General features: G+C 35.1%; 1 protein-coding gene across 1 annotated transcript in view; it reads right to left on the minus strand.

The window, feature by feature from the left end:
- ATP13A3 (ATPase type 13A3) overlaps nucleotides 1-3,150 on the minus strand; it is a 43,866-nt gene extending 40,716 nt beyond the window's left edge. Inside the window, exons 1-2 of the mRNA XM_008583730.1 lie at nucleotides 3,065-3,150; nucleotides 2,758-2,828 (exon numbers count right to left, since the gene is read on the minus strand). Of these exons, the coding sequence (XP_008581952.1) occupies nucleotides 2,758-2,828; nucleotides 3,065-3,097 (104 nt within the window). The 5' untranslated portion in view covers nucleotides 3,098-3,150. The remainder of the gene's footprint in view (nucleotides 1-2,757; nucleotides 2,829-3,064) is intronic.
- Between the last annotated feature and the right edge of the window lie 19,338 nt (nucleotides 3,151-22,488).

The following is a 22,488-nucleotide window of genomic DNA, read 5'->3' on the forward strand; positions in this document are numbered from 1 at the left end:
TTTTTTTTTTTAAAGATGACCGGTAAGGGGATCTTAACCCTTGACTTGGTGTTGTCAGCACCACGCTCGCCCAGTGAGCGAACCGGCCATCCCTATATGGGATCCGAACCCGTGGCCCTGGTGTTATCAGCACCGCACTCTCCCGAGTGAGCCACGGGCCGGCCCTACCGGTCATCTTTTAAAAAAAAAAAAAAAAAAAATGCTTTTGAAAAGTTGCTTAAATCCTTCCATTTAATTCCTTATGTTACAATAGTACTTTCCATGTGAAACAGTAATTACTGCCTTTTATGTAGTATAAGTCTGAATAAGTAAATTTTATTATGTTCTAACCATTTGAAAGAATATGCTGCAGAAGCATAAGAAAATTTCTAATTTAAGTTGGCATTTATCTTTAAAATACGCATTACACCTGTACATTTTTATGCCTTAACAAAGAATAACACTATGAAAAAGATTATGTCTCCCAATTTACAAATTCTCATTGTGGTAATTTTGAACTCATACCTATCATTCTCAATCATATATTTCAGAAAATCCAAAATGTTACCAATTGTAAGACATAACATTACTTTTATGATCAAGAAATATCAAAATGCTGTTAAGTAAATGATGAAACTCCACAAATTATATGACACAACCCAATTTCAGAGATGTTAAAATATGGGAAAATATACACCTTAGAATTGATGAAATATAATTTCAGGGATATCAACTTCAAAATATCAGCTTTAACATTTTTATAATTCTTAAACTGAGAGACAGTCTTACTCAAATAAAATATCAATAAGTTCTCAACAACTATGTCTATAATATTTAAATACTTGTTAATATGTACAACTATATATGTTAATGGGTTGACTATATATACTACTGAATTTAGGAACTTTGAGAATAGATCTAACTTTAGTTGGATAAAAATTACCTGTAGGCATGCATCCCCTTTGTCAGTCCTGCACTATGCTTTTCATAAATTGACGTACAAGAAACACCTTCATCCAGTCCCCTAAATAAATCCAAAGTTTTTACTTTAAACAAAGTTTTAAATATCCAAATTTCTTAACGCCTCATTTTATTCTATCTGCCTGATTTTAAAAGGGTGATTTCCTTCCTAATTTCTTAGAAACCCTTTAGCAAAAATTGAGAGATAATGAATGGGTATTTAAAAATCTCAAATTCTTAAGAAAAACAATAACAAAAGGTCTAAATCTCAAACACAACAACTTCTAAGTTATCCAATGTATTTATCACATGGTAAGATAGTTCTAAATACTCAAGTTTTTATAATAATATCATTATCCTTTAAGGCTGTGCCAGAACTGTAAGAGCTAATAATTAAAGCAATAAAATTTAAGGTTAAGCAGTTGAGAACTCCGAACTGAAGATGAAAAGATTTTACTTTCTATTTACATAGTTTCTCCTTTTCAATTTTAGCTTCAAACTAAGCAATCCTATTTATTTTCTTCCATCTCTACAAAAGCACCAATCCAAATCCTTTCCTGAGTTAACTGAATACCTAGGTTAGAAGTACAAAATTTGAATCATAAACAATGTCTAAAATCTGTAATAGTTATAACTGGGATTCAACTAATATATCTACTTTTCCCCAAAATGTCTTAATTATGCTTATTTTAACTGATATACTGGTCATAGAACTCTAAAGCAAAGAAATCTCATACATACTTGATTCTAATCCTTTTCCGTTTTTTTCGGACAAAAAAGTTAAGCTCTATAATTCACTTCTTTCACTGAAAGAAGTTTTTACAAGCTTCTATGTTTGGCAAAAGCCACACAGCAAATATGTTTGACATTTTTTCCCACTTTTCTGGCAGCAGGATCACAGCACAAGGCAAATTTTTTTAACAAAATGGCAACTCATTGGCAGTTTTCTTTAAGGCCATGGTTCTTAATCAGATATAGTCCTTAAAAGTAGGCATGTGGAAATGCCCATGCCCATTCTGGAATATTTCAATTTTTTAGTGTGTCTAAGGAAAAATCCAGGTATGAATATTTTAAATGTTCATAATATGATTCTTGTTTGTACTGCTAGAATTAAGGATTCCTTTGGCACTCTAAGCAATGAGTGTTTTACAAAAAGTAAATTTTAAGGGATTACTCCAATTTGTCCCACCCAACAGCTTGACACATTTGACAATGTCCCATTCTTCATCCACACAGTAAAATAAAGTTTCTGTTTGTCTATTACTACATTCCTCAAGTACAACTGGATGGAACTGTCATCAAATTTGGAGGAATTAGTCCAGATACTCTTAGTTAAAATATAGGCTATTGGGGCTGGCCCGTGGCTCACTCGGTAGAGTGCGGTGCTGATAACACCAAGGTCCCGGGTTCGGATCCCATATAGGGATGGCCGGTTCGCTCACTGGCTGAGCGTGGTGCTGACAACACCAAGTCAAGGGTTAAGATCCCCTTACCGGTCATCTTTAAAAAAAAAAAATATAGGCTATGATGTGTAGTCAAATTTCACTTTGAGGTGAAAATGAAAGAACTCAGAGAAATTTTGGTTTCATACTGATTCTAACTTTTATGTAAATTTTGCCATGGTATAAGTAGTAGGTGACATTTATTTTAAAATGGTTAATGAGTCTTTAAATAACACCAGGAAGTTGTTAATAAATAAGTAAATAATTGTTATGCATTAAAAACCTCTTCAATTTTATGTAACACTAGAGTGGATTCTTTCCTAACTAGAACATAGAGATATTAATAATATAATCCAAACAAAAGAAAGATACTTACTTTAAGAAATCGAAATTGTGAATGGTATCATCCCAGAAATATTGCACACTATGGTGGGTGAAATAGCGAATCTGTAGAATATACACAAATGTCACATCAAAAAGCAAATCATCACTTATTGTGACATGTAATGTTTCTTTTATTAACACCAAAACTGTGCTATATATAGGGACACATGATTTATATCCACATAAATTTATCTCAAGCAACAATAACTGCAAACACAAAACTATAGGCTATACGCATAGCATAAAATGTAACAGTTCTGGTTTTTAAAAGAAACTTTTTGACACTAAGATCACAATACCTGTTGTGACTGCGTCTGTGAATATTTACTCATCCCATGCCTATTCTCTTCAGCTGGATTCTCAGTTAAATGAACTGCATGGCCATTTGAAACCTTATTAGTTACACATTTTGGACTGGAAAATGGCTGAGTTTCCAGAGAAAGCAAGCGAATTTTTGCACAAAACCACGTTCTAAATTCATCCTTAGAAGAGCAAAAGGGAGAAAGAAAGATGAAGAGTCAATTACGTATATAACAGCATGTATTTTATTTTCCATTCTTTACATTATATTATTTATTCATCCCTCACTGAGAAAGCATCACTTCTTACTCACTAAATGTTAAACCAGTTCACGAAGATGTATAAATTTAAACATGAAGTGCTTTCATTGTTCACCATTTTTATGACATACTTCACTGACACACACATCAATAGTCCATAAAAGATCATAATATCTTAATTTACCCATGTATATGCGACACTAGATATTAAAACCTCTTATAAAATTCTTCCAATTGGGATTTTAAAAAAAAAAAAAGCTTGAGCTGCACCAGCATCACATAGTAGATAGGCTACTGGCCTAGTGAATGAGAGATCTGTGCTATAATCCTAAAGAGTCAGTACCTTAAAAGACAAATAAGCATCTAATCTCTCAGAGCATCAAAAGCTATAAAAAGAAGAGGGTAGACGTGATCATCTTTAAGATTCCTTTAAACTCTAATCACTGTAGTAACATTCACTTCAAAGACAGATACTTTAGAAATGCTAATTTAGCATTCTTCATTACATCCTAGCAGCAATGTTCCCTTCATTATTATTTTGAACAAAGTATACACAAAGTATTTTACACCTCAAACAATCAATAAATATATGAACTTACAGTAGTCCTCAGCAGCACCACTTCACAGTCTTTAACTGCAGCTCTAATACAGGTCGCTTTCACCCGCCACTCAGGTATCCAATAGAGAAGGAGAAGAAGAAACCCACCAGTGCAAATCACTCCTACAAAAACTATGGCAAGTTTCCAGCGACTTAGATTATAACCATAAATCTCCTGCATGGACACAGTGATCACAAGATTAATTATCAAATGATATGGCCAATAAATAAATTCCCAGGTTGTTTGTTTTCCAGATGGGTACTATTGTCTTGTCACATAAACTGTAAATATTTTCCCAATCCATTTAAAATTTACCTTTAAATTTTGTTTTTAACAAGTTTATTGTCAAGGTTATACTTTTAAGTAGCTATAATCATTGATATTTATACTTTAGGGTTTTATATTTGATATTATGCTTAGTAAATTCCTTCCTACTAACATACAAGGGTACTTCAAGAGGTTCACGAAAAAATTCGTATTATCTTTTAATTCCATTTTTCCACAAACTTTTTGAAATACGCTCATGGTATATTCGCTGTATACTTTCCAAGAACTTTTATAATTTCATTTTCATGTACATTTTTAATTCTTCCAAAATTTATCTTGTTATAAGGTAGGGTTTTTAAAAAAAAATAAACTTTATTCTGGAATAATTTTAGATTTATAGAAAAGTTGCAAAAATATTACAGAGTTCCTACACACCCTTTGCCCAGTTTCCTCTAATGGTAACATCTCAGTACATTTGTCAAAATCAAAAGATTACCACTGCTGCATTACCGTTAACCAGACTCAGTCTTAGGAGATCAACAGTTTTTCCCGTAATGCCTTATTACTGTCCCAGGATATAATCCAGAATGTCACCACTGTATTTAGATGGGATAGATTTTAATTTTATTTTTTCCACGTGATTTCCTAATTATCCCAATACCACTACAAGTGATCAATTTGTCCACCTAACCCAAATTACTTCCAACATTTCAGCCCCTACCCTCACCCCCAACAAGGGTGGCCAGATTTAGCAAATAAAAATGCAGGGACCCTAGTTAAATTTATAATTTCAAATAGATAACTAACAATTTTTTTCATTTTTCCTATGCAATGTTTGTAACATACTTATTTATACTAAGAATTTATTCCCTGATTATCTGAAATTCACATTTAACAGGGCATATTATATTTTATCTGAGAATTATTATTTTTTTTAATTAAGTTGATCCTTAAACTTTTTTATAAATCAAAGTTAGAAATTCTTATTTGGGATTATATTTAAGTATTAGCTAAGGTAACAACTTAAATCACCAAATGCAAAAACATAGTTCTTTCCTCTAAGTTTTAACAGTCCACAAGTAAAAAAGGAATTACAGCAAAACCAACAAATAGAGATATTACATAATCCCAACTCAAAACCAGAGCCAGGAAAGAACCCCCTTGATTTACCTGCTGTTGTTGTATAATTGTACTTTTCTACTCCCTAAAATAATAAATTACAGAGATAAATTCTTCATACTTCACAAGTAAATTATGAAAGCTATTTACCATTTCATCTTCTTGACCCTGGTTGATAGTCTTCCTTTCTTCTCTGTCCATATCTACAGTGGTTTGAAAGGTCGTCTACTTCAGAACAGTTGAAGGTAACTGCAGGAAGAAAAGGAAAAATATTAGTGAATTATTTTATCTTAGTAAATTATATAACTTCATTCTATAAATGGTCATTATACCATCAATGTGTTCTTTTAAAATATTTTGCTTAAGGGCCGGCCCGGTGGCGCACTGGATAAGTGTGCCGCTTGGGAAGCGTGGCGGCGCTCCCGTGTCATTATACCATCAATGTGTTCTTTTAAAATATTTTGCTTAAGGGCCGGCCCGGTGGCGCACTGGATAAGTGTGCAGCTTGGGAAGCGTGGCGGTGCTCCCGCCCGAGGGTTCGGATCCCACATACAGACCGGTTCCCGCTCACTGGCTGAGCGAGGCGCGGGAGCAACACCGAGGGTTGCAATCCCGTTGCCGGTCCCCGGTCCGGTACGGGGGCAACACTGAGGGTTACGATCCGTTGCCGGACACGGAAAAAGACAAAAAAAAATATATATATATTTTGCTTAAATTCGAATTCTTCCAAAGCAATAATGAACACTTGCTAATGGAAAGATTTCTTGTGATACTTATGTCAAAGCTTAATTGATACTTTAGTAGTCACTAAAGTGTTAGCTGCTTCTATTGACATTTTCAATGGTATGCCAGTTCTCAAACCTGCATTACTTACTACCACAAAATTTGGCATATATCATTAATTTATATTAGCAACAGCCTCGATAAAGAACAATTTAAATTCTGGAAGAAACTACTATAGAATCTTCCTTTCTCATTCCCCCAATACAGGGAAGCAGCCTAGTTTAACCATCTTGGGCTAAAAGTACTTCACACAAATCAATTTATTCCTTAAAGTACAGTAAAAAGGTAAAGCACCAGCAATGAAACCAACCCAAAAACCTCTCAAAGATTGTTAATCATCCAACAAATATTCACTGAGCACCTATTACATGAATGGTAATCCTTCACCCAGGGTCAATCACTACGGCAGGTGTACTCCTGCTAGAGAGTATTCAACTGACTCCTCTGTTCTGATTCCAAGTCCATGCAGCAATCTTCTGATTGTTTCTGATACCCATAAGCTTGTCTAAGGAGAAAATTCATTGAGCCCACTGATGCAGTTTTCCTTTTTACCTGTATTTCAAATATTAGACATTCAGCTACACATTAAAGGGATTTAAAAATGTAAAACAATGCCACTTTTCTTGCTAGTTTTTTGTTTTTTAGAAAACATTTTCAGAAAAATGTTATTTGACATGTAGTAAGTTCATTGTCAAAGGGATTTAAAAAATGTAAAACAATGCCACTTTTCTTGCTAATTTTTTGTTTTTTAGAAAACATTTTCAGAAAAATGTTATTTGACATGTAGTAAGTTCATTGTTATGTTTTAATAAGTTAATATTTAAAATCAGTTTTAACTCATAATATGGTGTCAACAGATATAACCCTCATAAACAGCTCTTTAGTGTCCACAGCAATTTTTCAAGAGTGTAAAAGAGTGTGAACCCAAAAAGTTTGAGAGCCACTGCCTTAGACTAAACTGATCTCTGCAGAACACAGGGGGAATATTACCTCCCTCATTTCATATTCCATATCTCCACTCATCATCCAAAGCACAGCAGGCTTGACACATGGTAAGCACTCAAAAATAACTGAACGGCCTGATAAAGAATTTGTGTTAAGATAGCAATAACTGTTCATTTTTTACATGATACAAATTTATAGCAAAGTAAAAACCAAATGCAGATTTTAAACTAATCCCATACAAGACAGCTGAAACCTCTTGATATTATATCTTCAACAAAATAATAATAAAAATATTGGACTCGGTGCCATTGTGAAAAAGGAGAAGCCTTAGAAGTATCTGGTCCAATGTCTGTAAAACAAGCCACATTATCACACAAAACCCTTAGGGCAATTTGGTAACAATTTCGTCTCAGTCTAGGCAGTGTTATAGCCCTAAAGCATACTACTAGAGTCATCCCACCATGGTAATAATGATCCATCAAATCAATATGACTTGAGGTGGCAGTTATTCTCAAGGGCTATGCTGCTGCTGTAGACTACTGAGAGAATAAGCAAGCCCAACCTCTTTCCCTTCAAAAAGATCAGTTGTCACTGCCTGAATACATAAGGTATAGTCCAAACTTATACATACCTACCTTTTTCAAAGGGTAAGGCAAAGGCCCTCTGCCCCTGACACTGTTCCCACTAAAGAATACTAGTCTGGGGTTCTTAACCTTTAGTCTGTGATTTTTTCCTTAGGATCTGGAATGAATCTCAGGATCATCATTCAAGATTCATTGGGATCATTTTAATAACCAATTTGGATCCCCATTTCCCCTCACACCACCTACAATGTGTTTCTTGGGGGGAGGAAATATGTCAAATTCATACAGAGAGTCTTCTGCTTCCAAACAACAACCAGATTTGTCCTCCTGCTGAAAACAACAACAAAACAAAATATGTAACTGTTTTCCAAGAATTAGACATTGGACAATGAAGGAAAGTGATAACTGAGAGATGGGAAGCAAAACCAGGTAAGCTCTACAATTGTCCCAGTTTACTAACTGAAAAGTTTGGAGCCGCAAAAAAGGGAAGACAGGGAACCCAGAGAGAGCACAGCAGTTTCCCTAAATTGAGGAGACTATGCTCGGAATCTGCACAGCACCAAAGCCACTAGGTTTGCAAGTCAGAAACCTGAAGGAGAGATCTGTACAGAGAAAGGTCACCAAAGATATGCAAAATGGTCTCCCTGAGTGTTCAGTTGAGTACTGATCAGCACTTACATGTGAGAAAACTAACAAAGGCCAAGTAAAGAATCACCCAAAATGACTAAGGGTAAAGACCACCAGGGCTAACACAGGGCTGGGAATAGTGCCTGTTCCCACAAACCATAGTGGCAAATCCCATTAGTCACAAGGAATCAGGGAGAGTATTCACAAGGTTTTTGCTTCAGCATTGGGATACAATTAGCCCAAAACAGAAACTGCTCTGGTCCTGCCTAGCAAAGCTTAAAAATAAGACCTGAAACGGGGCTGGATGGTTAACTCAGCTGGTTAGAGCATGGTGCTGACAAAATCAAGGTCCAGGGCTCTATTTCTGTAACAGCCACAAAAAAACAAACAAAAACATGTAAGGGTGGAGGGGGACCCAAAATTATGTAATGATATAATGATCAAAATTTTTCACATTAGATGAAAATTATAAGCCCACAGATCAAAGAAGTTCAACTAACACTAAGCAAAGAAACATTAAGAAGCTACACCAAGGTATGTCATCAAACTGCTCAAGAAAAGTTGACGAATAAAATCTCAAAAGCAGCCAGAGAAAAGACATGTTAATAATAAAGGAGGATAAGATAAGAATGACATTATAGAGTTCTTACCAAAAACAATGCAGGTGAAAAGACAGTGGGCAACATCTCTGAAGTACTAAGAGAAATAAACTATTGAAAGAATTCTATACCCAGAGGAAATATCTTCCAAAAATGAAGGTAAAGTAAAGACTTTTCAGACACAAAAGCTGAAAAAAATTCATCATCAGCAGACCTACACTATTTAAAAAAAAAAAAAAAAAAATCAAGAGAAATCCTTCAGGTAGGGGAAAAAAATAATAACAGATGGAAATATGAATCTCCACAAAAGAATGAAGAGCACCAGAAATGGTAACTATATGGGTAAATATACATGACAGCAATGTCACAAAACACAGGAAGAAACAGAAACATACTGTTGTAAGGTTCTTAGGTTCTTATACAATACATGAAGTGGTTTAATACCACATTAAGAAAAACTAATAAGTTAAAGATGTATACTATAAACTCTACAGCAACCACTAAAATCAAAGACTCATAGCTAAAGAAGCTAACAATGGCAATCAACACAACCATTAAAAATACTCAACTGCACCGGCCCCGTGGCTCACTTGAGAGAGGCGGCACTGGTAGCACCGAGGCCGTAGATTCAGATCCTATATAGGGATGACCAGTGCGCTCACTGGCTGAGTGTGGTGCAAATGGCACCATGCCAAAGGTTGCAATCCCCTTACCAGTCAGGGAAAAAAAAAACTCAACTGATCTAATAAAGAAAAAAAAGAAAAGACATGAGACAAATAAAGAATAGCAAGATGGTTGATTTAAACCTAACAATATCAATAATCACATTAAATAAAAATGGTCTAAACAAAGCAATTAAAAAGCAGAGATTGTAATTATGTTTTTAAAAAGGATAACAACAATATGCTGCCAACAAGAAATGCATTTTAAATATAAGACACACGTAGGTTAAAAGTAAAAGGAAGATATATCATGCAAACACTTCAAAATAAAGTTGGAATGACTGTAAAGTTATTTCACAATGACAAAGGAGTCAATTCATGAAATAAAATAACAAACCTAAACATGAATGCACTTAGACCTTCGAAATATACGAATTGAAACAAATAAAACTGAAAGGAGGTAGAAAGAAATTCAGAATTTTGGAGATTTCATTTCAATATTCCTTTTTCAATAGCTGACAGACAAGTGGATTACAAAAACTGTTAGGACACTGATGATCTGAAGAACCCTATCAATTGGGTGGACCCGCCCAACTACATTTGTAAATCACTCCACCCAACTACAGCAGAATACACATTCTTTTAACATGTACACAGAACGCTTACCAAAAAAGACCACATTCTGGGACATAAAAATATTCAAGTCATACAACGTATGTTTTGAACACAATGCAATTCAACTAGAAATCAATAAGAGAAAGTAGAAAATCTCTAGAACCAAGGGAAGCCCTTCTGCCTGGCAGCAGGCAAGGAACATGCCTGGGATCTGAGGCAGGAGATGCAGACAGCCCCCTCTGGAAGCAGGTGCAAGGAGCATTCCCAGGGTCCTAGACAGGAGCCAAGGCCAGTCCCCTCTGCCAGGAATCAGGCAAGGAGCATGCCCGGGGTCCTAGGCAGGAGGTGAAGGCAGCCCCCTCTGCCCGAAAGCAGACAAGGAGCACACCTGTGGTCCTAGGCAGAAGCCAAGGGCAGCACCCTCCACCTAGAAGCAGATGAGGAGCATGCCCCAGGTCCTAAGTCGGAGCCAAGGGCAGCACCCTCCACTCAGAAGCAGGCAAGGAGCAAACCAGTGTCCTAGGCAGGAGCCAAGGCAGCACCTCCCCACTCAGAAGCAGGCAAGGAGCACATCAAAAACACTTCCTCCATGTGGCTGGCCCACCATAGCTACCACCACAGCCACAGCTGCCACAAAAGAAGCTCAATATCACAGCAGTAGTCACAGCCACCATGCAGGCATCCCTCCAGACACTTGACTGCACTGACACAAAGAAAGTCAGCAGTGGAAACCAGAAAAAGAAGAGGACATTTCTCTCCTCGAAGCCCACTCCAGAGTAATAAAAGAAGCAACTGCTCTACCAGATGACCAGACATCAACATAGAGACTCTAAAGATATCAAAACCCAAGAAAATATGATACCACCAAAAGAATACAGTAATGCTCAAAGACCACACCCAATAGAGCAAGAAACCCTTGAAATGACTGAAAAGGAATTCCAAGCAACAATGTTAAGGAGACTCATTGAGATATGAGAAGATTCAGTTAGACAACATAATGAAATGAGAAAAAAAAATCCAGGATATGAAGGAGAAAATTTACAAAGAGATTGACACCTTAAAAAAGGAATGTAGCAGAACTCATGGAACTGAAATATCCACTCACTGAAATAAAAACAATGGAGAGCTTAAGCAGAGGGCTAGAAAAAGCAGAAGAAAGAATTTCTGATCTTGAAGACAGTTTTTTTAAAATAACCCAGGCAGACGAAATAAAAAAAAAAGGAAAAAAGAATTTTAATAAATGACAAAAACCTAAGAGAGCTAGAGACAACCTTAAGCACACAATCATTCGAACCGTGGGTGTTCCAGAAGGGGAGAAGAAAGGAAAAGGCATGGAAAACCTATTCAGTAAAATAATAACGGAAAACTTTCCAGGTATAGGGAGAGACACAGACCTTCTGATCCAGGAAGCCCAAACATCCCTCAACAGATTCAATCCAAAAAGATCCTCTCCAGACACATTATAGTCAAATTGGCAAAGCTCAAAGACAAAGAGAGAATCTTAAAAGAAGCAAGAGAAAAGCATCAAGTCACTATAAGGGAGACACTATCAGACTCACAGCAGACTTCTCAACAGAAACTCTACGTGCCAGAAGAAAATGGGATGATACATTCAAAATACTAAAAGAGAAAAACTACCAGCCAAAAATACTATACCCAGCAAGGCTATCCTTCAGAAATGAGGGTTAAAAAGTATATTTCCCAGACAGACAAAACTGCGGGAGTTCACCATCACATAGCCAGCCCTGTATGAAATAATCAAGGGAGTCCTATATCTGGAATCTGAAAAAATAATCACTACCAAGAATACACAAGAAAGAACAAAATCCACTGGTAGAACAAAAATGCAAACGAGAAAGAGAAAGAAACTAAATCTTACCACCACAAAAACCCATAATGACAATCAAACGAAAGCAAACAAACTCTCAGTCTCTTTGGAAGATGATAGCGAAACAATTCATTTTTCTAAAACTAGTAAGTAAAATGGAAGAAACAAGCATTTATCCTGTCTTTCCTATATTAATTGTTCCTGACGGTAACCATAAATAGCTAAAGAGGGAACATTTCTGTCTATTGAAGTATCCCAGCTAGTAAATAAAGAGGGAATAAATGATTAGAATAGGGTATTTGGCAAACCCCTACTGAAATAACGGATCTAGCAAATGATCATCAATGTCTGCTAACATCACAGAGAGACGATCAGACATAATGGGCCTCCTGCAGTAAGAACATATACCTCTGAAGCCAGATCTAACCTGAGTGAGACCAAGCCTCAGGATCCACCACGAATCACAAGGAAATGCAGGGGATGGTGGAACATGTTAAATGACACTACTGGGATGGAGCCAGCAAACCCAGACCTTGGGAAACTTTATGGGTTAAAAGGGAAAAAAATTAGATGAAGGGGGAACCTATAGATTAAAAGAATCTTAGGAGACAGCTGACATTAGCAACCAACGCAACAAGCAGAACTTGTCTGGATCCTGATATAAATAAATCAATTATAAGAAAGAAAGAGGGAGGGGGAGCAAATTGGAGAAATTTAAACATGTTTTTAAAAAAAAAAAAAATCTCTAAATATTTAGAAACAAAATAATATACTTCTGAGGGAGGAGGGAGGGGGGTTTTGGCAATGGGCCACAATAATCAACCTCATTGTATATCGACAAAATAAAATTAGGAGAAAATAATAATAATAATAATATACTTCTAAAAAATCCATGGGTCAAAGAAATCAAAGTGGAATACACAAAGTATTCTCAACTAAATAAAAATGAAGATATAACACAAGAAAATCTAAGAGATGCCACTAAAACAGTACTTAGAAGAAAATTTACACCACTAATTTCCAATATCTGAAGAGAAGAAAAAGGTCATGACCTCAGCTTCCAATAAGAAAATAAAAAAGAAACATTAAAGGGAAACAGAATAACTACTAAAGGGAAATAAAGTTCAGAGTAGAAATCAATGAAATAAAATACCAGAAAAACAGTAGAGAAAAAACAACAAAGCCAAAAGCTGGTTTTTTGAGATCAATAAAATTGATAATTTCTATACGACTCATCAAAAAGGGTGAACAGATACAGGAGAGATGCAAATTACCAACATCAGGAATAAGAGGGAAGATGTCACTACAGATTCTGCAGCTATGAGGAAGATAACCAAGGAACTTAATAAACATCTTTACACCAATACCCCAATTTTCTGTAGGTTTGAAGTTACTTCTACATAAAAAAAATTTTAAATTAAAAAACCCAACTTTACTGGTCAGGGGATGGCCTCGCTAAACTGCTAAACATGCATAACTGTTTAAGCTGAGTTAAAAGCTGGGTGAATGGTTATATAAGAGTCCATTAGTGCTGTAATCTTTCTACTTTTTAACACCAGAGCTTTTTATACCTCAAAAAGCTTACAAAAAAAACAGAATTAAAAGATAATACAAATCTTTCCATGAACTTTTTGAAGTACCCTTGTATGTAGAAACTGTCCATAATAGATAGGCTTTCAAAAAAAAAAAAATAATAACCACCCATCTGAAGCTTTTGGATAGAAGAAAATTTTCAGAAGACATTCATTCCTGGCACAAAGGGCCGTAAAACTTAAGAACTCTGCCTCTAAGAGTCCCAAATCCACTGTCTTAACCTACAATGTACAAAGCATTACTGATAAACCTTTATTTAATTCACCCCACTTTTACTGTAGGATTTTGAATCTTACTCTTTCTTCTTCACTGCAGTCTTTTATTCACTGTCTAGAAATATAGATGTACTTCCCACTTCCGTAAATCCTTATTTTTCAATGTAGAATATATTACTAGATAAATAAGCATGCATTTTATAATTTTAGAAAAGGAACCGTCATTAAAATTCAATGTTTACATTAAGCCCATGTACTTACAACTATTTAAAGTCTTTTGCCCAAATATCTCTTGAACAAATTCACCTTAGTCCAGCTTAACTATATTCTCATCTCATCTTGTACAGTTAAAACTTAATCAAGGCAAGAAAGAATACTCCAATTTATTTTTACATGAGCTATTACAGATAGTTCACTGCCTATAACAATTTATTTTCATACTTTTCAAAATACAATTCTTGACCACAGTATATAATTACTCTTCTTACCAGTGTTATTTCTTTAATATTTAGTTATTTTAAGGCAAAATTCTTAAGTCTTATCAAAAGTTAAAATGTTAAAATTTAAATTAAAAATTGATGTAAAAACCATCAATTATTATTCACTTTAAACACATTATATATCTCATAGGAAATTACCAAGAATTCACATTTCACAAACTTTTAGTAAACTTCAATGAGACAACTGCAACAGCTGCTGCGTTTAAAACACATGCATACTGAAAATGTGTATTAAATTTTTAAAACACAAAATAGAAAGCCCTTACATTATTCAATGACTCCATGGATAAAAAATTGTATAAACATATTTTAAAATGTACTGCTTATCAAGATGAAAATACCTATTGAATACTATTCTACCATATAATCTAATCAGACATCTGAAGCATTAAGAGCGAACTTCTAAAATCTATTTAACATAAAGAAGGTATAACTTTGGTAGTTTGCTGGAGTACATGTGCTTTTTAATCAAGTCAATTGCTTTCAATTCATCATAGAAAACAAATTAAAGAAATTTATCTTACCAATAGCACTATATCACCATTCCTCCAATTGCTGGTATTAGCAAGGCTTTCAAAAGCTGGCTTTTATAGATAAAAATAAAATTAAGCACAAAAATCCATTCAAGTATTTCTGTTCGGGTTCTGTTTGAACTGCTTTCAAAATGATTAAAACATTAAAATGTAGAATTTCTTAATTCACCAATTTTAAATAGGTTTTCAGAAGATATACCCTTCTACCATTTGACTGTTACTGGTAGAGCTCCTATTATTTGAATAAACCATATCAGGGTAGCTCACTGAAGTCCTAATTCCACAGTGCTTGCCTGAGTTTTGATGTTATCTAAATAGCAAGAAGCTTACAGGCTATTGTGCTTAACCAAACCCTTCCTTGAATTTATAATGAACTTAATTTTCCATATGAGTAAAAAAACCAGTACAGGACAAAGTGAAGCTAACAGGAATAAATCTCACTAAATTTAATATGCCAAGTATTGAAAATTTACTTAATTTTTTCACATTATGTAATTACTAAGAACCATTTAAAGTATAATCCAGGCTAACTTTTAGGCTAAAAGTTGGTCAGATCTTATTTCCTAAAACAAGTTGGCTTCAACAGGCATAGAAACCCCCAAACCTCGAAGACATCTTTGCTTCAAACCTGAGTTTCTTAAGAGCTATAACAATAATATTATAACAATAAGTGTGCAGAGTGTTGGGGGTTAAGGATATTCTACATACATGCCTAGAATTCCAAAGTAGGTAACTTCACAAGGTTATTTAGAGGATGATCTGTAACTCAAGCAAAGCTTCAAGCAAACCAACTATGAATAATAAATTTTTAATTTAATTTTTTATTTCAATGTTGCCATCTTCAGCAAGGTTGAAATAAAAAACTAAAATTAAAAATGTATTATTCAAGATTCACAAAACTAAATAAGCATTAAAAAACTTAAGTAACTTAGTTTTCCAATGGTGTTTTATATGTTTTCAACATACTCATATATACTTCTGGAGTTTTAAAAATTAAAACTGCACTAAGACTTTCGGGACATCTTGTATTGTTGAATGAGAAAAATGAATCCTCCTACTTTGGTTTGCAGTTCTAGTTTGGTTTTTTTCCCCTCAATTAAATATACCTACAAATGTTAAATAAAGATTGATAAACCCATCTTTAAGGACCTTACAAGCAAAGGATTTAAAGATTCTGAAGTATAAACAGCACAGCTAGCATTCTTATTATTATTTTATCTTCAAATTTATAGCATCCACAGCAACTAAGATAACCTGTAATCCAAAAGCAGTTCTACCTTTTGCAACTGAAATGAAATATGCCGTAATACATGTAAAATCGTAACTCTCCACACTAAACAACTTCAATTTTAATACTCAGACAAATATTTATGTAAAAAGAATGAAAAAAGTCTGGATCTTCCAACTACAATAGCCAAATTGCGACAACTCTTTATGAGAGCAAAACTTAACTTTAAGTCAGCTCCTAACAATAAGAATGACATAATATAATTTAATGAATACATGGAAATTTTACAAGGATACCAGCTAAATTTTAACAAAGCTCTACTCAATACCCATTTTATCACTTCCCGTCTTGGACTTTCTCTTATAATACATGCTTTTGTTTCTGTGTTTAGGCTTAAGGAAGACCATTGTATCCAATATACACCAAACCAAGACTGTATTTACATTTGTAAAGTGTAGTCTTTGTATAAGTGTACTTTTTTTTTGTATGTTATAAAACAATATGATAGCTGTAATAAAATAAGTTATAATTAGGAAAGGTAATATAATAATCTGTGTTAGGATCAATATGAAGAATGGGTTTAGCCTGCACTATACCATTCTTGCATACATCTTTATCACTTTTATCATATGCACTATTTAAAAGAAATCAACGCTTTTATTGAGACACCCCATATTGTAAGACTGTCATCATCAGACAAAATGGTGGCTTTTTGTCTAAATGTATAGTACTTCGTAAAAAAGAGAAAAAGTTACCTTTGCACTGACAAATGATCTCTACATTTTACTTTCTCTTCATAAAACAGAAAATGTATAAAAACTCATACCTCATAATAAAACAGTCTGTTTTTTAAATGTCCACTTATGTAAATGAGAGATTTTCTGTTTCAATTATTCAAGCTACTTTGGTCTTTAAACTTTCATACTTCCCCTTAAATTTTTCTTATGACTTTTCAAAGCTCCACATTCAAGGCTAAAAGTTATGAAAGTGTTGTAATTGCTAGACAGATTTCAAAATCTTACCATCTATTATGAAAAATGCTGCAGCAGATAATAAGCAATAATGATAAGGCCCATCCTACAGCCTGAATATTCAAAACTGGCAGAACCAAAATGACCCATAAAGAAAACTAGCACCCACCCTAAGATAATCAAAAGCCAAATATATCAATAATTTGTGACAATTGCTACCTCTGGGTTGGGGTGAAAGTGAAGAAGAGACTTTAGTGCTTTTTGAATGCTTTTACCAGAAGGAGGATTGAACTGTTGGTTGAGTGTATGCATAAACTTCTAATTCTACAATGTAGGAATCTTCAAAACACTTCACGATGCTCTATCAGACTCTCTCTTTGCCTAGATCTCTCTCTTATGTTATTTTACCCCAGTCAAGAGAAAGTTGCCATTCTGAAGCATCCTTTAACAAGTACATTTCTGTTAAGATACAGTTGGTTAGATTTATTTATTTCTCCTCTACATTTTGGCCAAGCTGAGGAAAAGTATGAGCCCTTAATACAGCGTTAAGTAGCAGCAAATTCTAAATTATTTTATCAAACTAATTCATCTGTAAGTATTAAGTGAGCACATATGCCAGGTTAATTACTATATTAGACACAGCAGGCTATCCAAGTACAAGTCCCGCCCCCCCCAAAAAACAAACAAAAAGAACACAGAACTCAAGAGTTAGCTTTAATGAGTTAGCCTTAAGCCCCCCCCAAAAAACAAACAAAAAGAACACAGAACTCAAGAGTTAGCTTTAATGAGTTAGCCTTAAATGACAATGAATTTAACATGAGCTACAGTGCAAGTTCCTTCACCCGTCTTGGCCTCAACTTCTGTGCCATTAAAATGAGGCAGACGGGATAATTCCTATGACAGATTTCAACCATGAAAGTTTTGACCTACACAATCATTGCCTTTGTATGTGACCTGCTGCTGCACTCTTTTACCACTAGGTGACATTCCAACACTGGAAGGAAAAAAGGATGACAGTTTTAACAAGCCTTAATAAATAGAAAAGCTGCAGTTATCCAAAGTCATCAAGATGAGTAAAGATGAGAAAACTTATAAAAGATTTTTAGTACAACTGGGGATCCTGATATGAAATGGAGGGGCTGCCTTTTTAAAAGAGCCCCTGTATTCATGTGTCTCAACAGAAAAATAACATATGTAATAAACACAAAACAAATGATAATGCGGAGGGGGAAGGCAGATGCATTATTACTCCCTTTACACAGATTACTCCCAAACTCACAATTATCTGAAACTAGAATTTAGGGATCTTATAATGTGGAGCAAGGGAAGAGAGCACAGTAACAACTTAAGAGCACATGAACCTATTAGAGAACAAGAAGGTATATTTAAAGTATACAATTATGTAGTAATACATTACTTGCCCACTAAGTGGTTAAAAAAAAAAAAAAATACAGACAAGGAACACCCTTACACATTGCTGTTAAGAGTGAATATGTACTACTTTTCTGTTCTGTGTGTATGTGTGTTTTTTGGGGGGTTGTTTTGGTTTTTGCACTACCTTTTTGGAAAACCAATTGATGGTATATTGTATTTAAATTTAAAATCTACACACACTTTGATCCAACAATCCCAATTTTAAAAGTCCATGACATGTTACCTATATATAAGTATGCATGTAGAAAACTAGTATACTGCAGCACTGTTTAAAACAGGAAAAGAAAAAAAACCTAGAACCTACCTGAATGTCTATCAAAAGAAGAATGGATGAATAACTTATGGAATTAAGGAGAATGACTTAAATCTACGTGTAGAGAACAAGACAGATCTACATAATACATAAAGACAGAAAAAAAGGAATATGTCTAATACACTATTTTGTAACAATCAAAAACTCTGTAGATATGTATTTTAAAAGGAGCAGAGAAAAAGGTATAAGTAACTGTTAACACTCCCTCAGAAGGTGTTATGTATTATTGTAGGGCAGAGGTTACCATTAATGGTTTCTTCAAATTCCTCCACATGGTTAGACTTATGAAAAACAACATAAAAGTTTTATGCTTTTTTCCTTGGGAGCAAGAGTGGGTACTTAGAAGCAAAAACACCTAGCAGAACAAACAAGAGTATTTTAAATCAATCAAAAAAAATTGTGTGGTTGGGCGTTTAATACAACAGGAATTGACAAACCAAGAGTTCCAAAAACAGCTTGTGTAAACAAACCAAATAAGTGAGCCTAATTCCCCCAAACTAAAAATTGTAATTTTAAGTTCAGAGGTAAGGTAACAGTTATTGTTGAGTTTGTTGAGTAATATAATACGTAAATAACTGTTTCTTCCATTTTAGTGCAAATCAGTGGCTCTTTCTTTTAAACTGCAATGTTATTAATCAAAGTCCCAAAGAACTTGTTTGACATTTCATTAAAAAATTTAAAGATGGTCTTTGAAAGGTGAACATACATTAATTCTCAGACTCGTATTTCACATTTTACCACAGCTAAAATCAGGATGCAGCTTAGATGAAACCTTACTGTTGCTATCAGCAGGTGACTGCCATGATGCAGCAATTACCGTGCACATATGCTCAAAGTTGATCTTAGTATTCATACTATTGTCATCTCAGTTAAGTAATGTGCATTGTTGGTAATACTATGTTGAGTTTAAATTGCTGATTAAAAATATCATACTGTAATTGCATACTGAAACAAAAAGTAACGGTGTCCTCAGAAAGGTACCAAAATAGAACAGTAGAGAAGAGAAGGGGTAGGATGAGAAAAGGGGGGCTACACGGAACATAGGAATAAGGAAGAGTAGAATAGAAAAAAAAAAGGAACAGAAGCAAACTTTCCAAAGGATTATACTTCTAAGTCTTCAGTATGTTCAGAAAATACATATAAATCCCAAAAACGTTCATTTTTCTTATTAGCAAACCTAAAAATGATTTTCTCCACCAACTGAGTATGGTTCACTTCAGGATTATTGTATTATTTGCAAGAAAGCAAAATCAGATTTACTCATGATCTATATACCACAGTATAGTTCCTATTTCACTGTTCTAGACATCACAATTTGAAGATCCAACCACAAAGAAGCACAAAATCGCAAGAAAATTATTCTGTACAAAAAGTACAACACTGTAAATTTACAATTGTAACTGACAGGCACTTGAGTCAACTTTTTTTTAACTTACATGAATTTTTCTTTCCCACTTTACTCCTTGTCCTAATTTGAAACCTAGTCATGTTGAGTCAGCATAGAAAGGCAATACAAAGTCCTTAACATTTACATTCAACAAATATTTCAAATATATAGTAATATTAATTGCCCTTGAAGAGGATAATGGCCTTACTCATGGTATAACCATCATAGAAATGTTAACTTTCTAATTTCCCATGGTCATCCTCTAATCCACTATCCAGGATTTGCGGGGCAGGGGGGGGAATCAACATATTCGGGTATTATAGCAACCACAATAGTAGTAGCTGACATCTGTACAGGGAGGGATACTTAGTTTACAAAGGACTTTTACAGGCATTATCTATTTACTTGCCAGTTTTCAATCAATATAGTCTTTTAAAAACAGGAAAAAAATAATCTTCACTTAACCAAGATTAACATTTTTTCATTTCCCTAGAAAGTTAAGCATGGGGTCACTTTACGTCAAAAAGCCTTGAATTGGGCCGGCCTGTGGCTCACTCGGTAGAGTGCGGTGCTGATAACACCAAGGCCACGGGTTCGGATCCTATATAGGGATGGCCGGTTTGCTCACTGGCTGAGCGTGGTGCTGACAACACCAAGCCAAGGGTTGAGATCCCCTTACCGGTCATCTTTTTTAAAAAAAAAAAAAGCCTTGAATTAAGGAATGACATGTTAGCAGCACCATCTTTCAATGGGCTATTTTCCAAAAATTCATTTGAAAGCCAGTTGTTGCTCCAAATGTATTCACCATATATTTTCCATAAGGAAATAGTGACTAGGATCCCAGGATGGCCCATAAATGCCCTTTCTACCTCCCACAATTCTGCTGAACTGCAATTCACATTACACTAGCCTGGGTCGTGGGGCAGGTAGCCAGGTTACCAAGCCTCTGCTTCCTCTGCCCACTTCTTAATTTTTATTCCTCAGGCTCTTGTCTTCGAACAATCTCATCAGGGGCCAAGGGTGGCACTACTGGAGCTATCCACAGTGGTAACTACCAATTAATATTTTCAGCACTGATCTCTCATGAGCTCCAGGTCCACAGATTCGACTGTTTACTATACATGTTTGCAAACAGCTAAAATTCAACAGGTTCGTTTTATAATTCTTCCAAAAACTACATGTGTAGTGGATTGAATTATGTCCCCCCAAAACTCACTGAAGTTTGAATTGTCTCCCAAGTTTAATACATTAGAAACTTAGCCCTGAAGGGGTGATAGGATCGTAGGACCATGAAGTAGTGAGTGAATTAAAGATGGTGGTCAGGGGCATGGTTCTGAGGGCTTTAAAAGAAGAGAGTGTCTCTCTCTCTCTTCTCTGTCTCTCTCTCTGTCTCTCTCTCTCTCTCTATGGACTTTGGACTTCCCAGCCTTGAAAACTATAAGCAACACAAATGGACTAATATGACACGCCTCCCCTTCCTCTGCACCAATTACCTCTACTCCTTTAATGATAATGATTTGCCTAAAAAGCCATGCTAGGAATTCGGAAATTATCCAACAATCTTCCTATCTCACGCATTCTGAATTCAACTGGGCACTAAAGCTTAACTATTTAATACCCTTCTCAAATCCACCTCACCATGCCCTATCTCCACTGTCATTGCCTCAATTCAGGTCCTGATCCCTAGTCTCCCTCATTTAAATCTATATACAATCAGATATGATCATTTCTCTCTGTGCTTCAAATTTCAACAGCTTCCTATTGTTTGCAGCAGCATTTCCCAAACTGATAAAAGAGTACCTACAAAATAAAAAAAAAATTTTCAGAAGACATTTTGAAAATTGAAGAAATACTGAGTTAAACAAAGTTAAACAGGCCTCTAACTAGCAAGATTTCGAAGTCTTAAAAAGCACAATACTACATATTTCCCGACCATGGGGAACTGGAAAGAAGAGAGGCCCAGTTGGCTTCAAGGACAAAGTCAAAACTCATTGCAAGACATGTAACATTCTGAAGAATCTGGCCCTGTCTAATTGTAAACACCATCTGTCATTCATCAATGGTTATCATTCACCCCTTACAAACCCTACATCCCATTCATTTATAACACAATTTGCAGTTCCTCAGAGCCCTACTGTTTCCTGACTTCCTTTATATACATTATTCCTTCTGCCAAGAATGCTCTTCCCCAACTTAGTCGGATTGAAGAGCTCCTTCCAGAGCCAGCTCAAGTGACTACTCTTTCTTTGATTGTCCTTTCCACCTCCTAGCAGAGGTTTCCTCCCACCTTTGTCCTACCTCTGCATGTGTCAGAGCACTTGTCCAACAATACTGAACTTATAGACTAAAACTTAAAAGGTT

Source organism: Galeopterus variegatus, unplaced genomic scaffold (assembly GCF_000696425.1).
Source record: "Galeopterus variegatus unplaced genomic scaffold, G_variegatus-3.0.2 Scaffold3016, whole genome shotgun sequence".
NCBI lineage: Eukaryota > Metazoa > Chordata > Mammalia > Dermoptera > Cynocephalidae > Galeopterus > Galeopterus variegatus.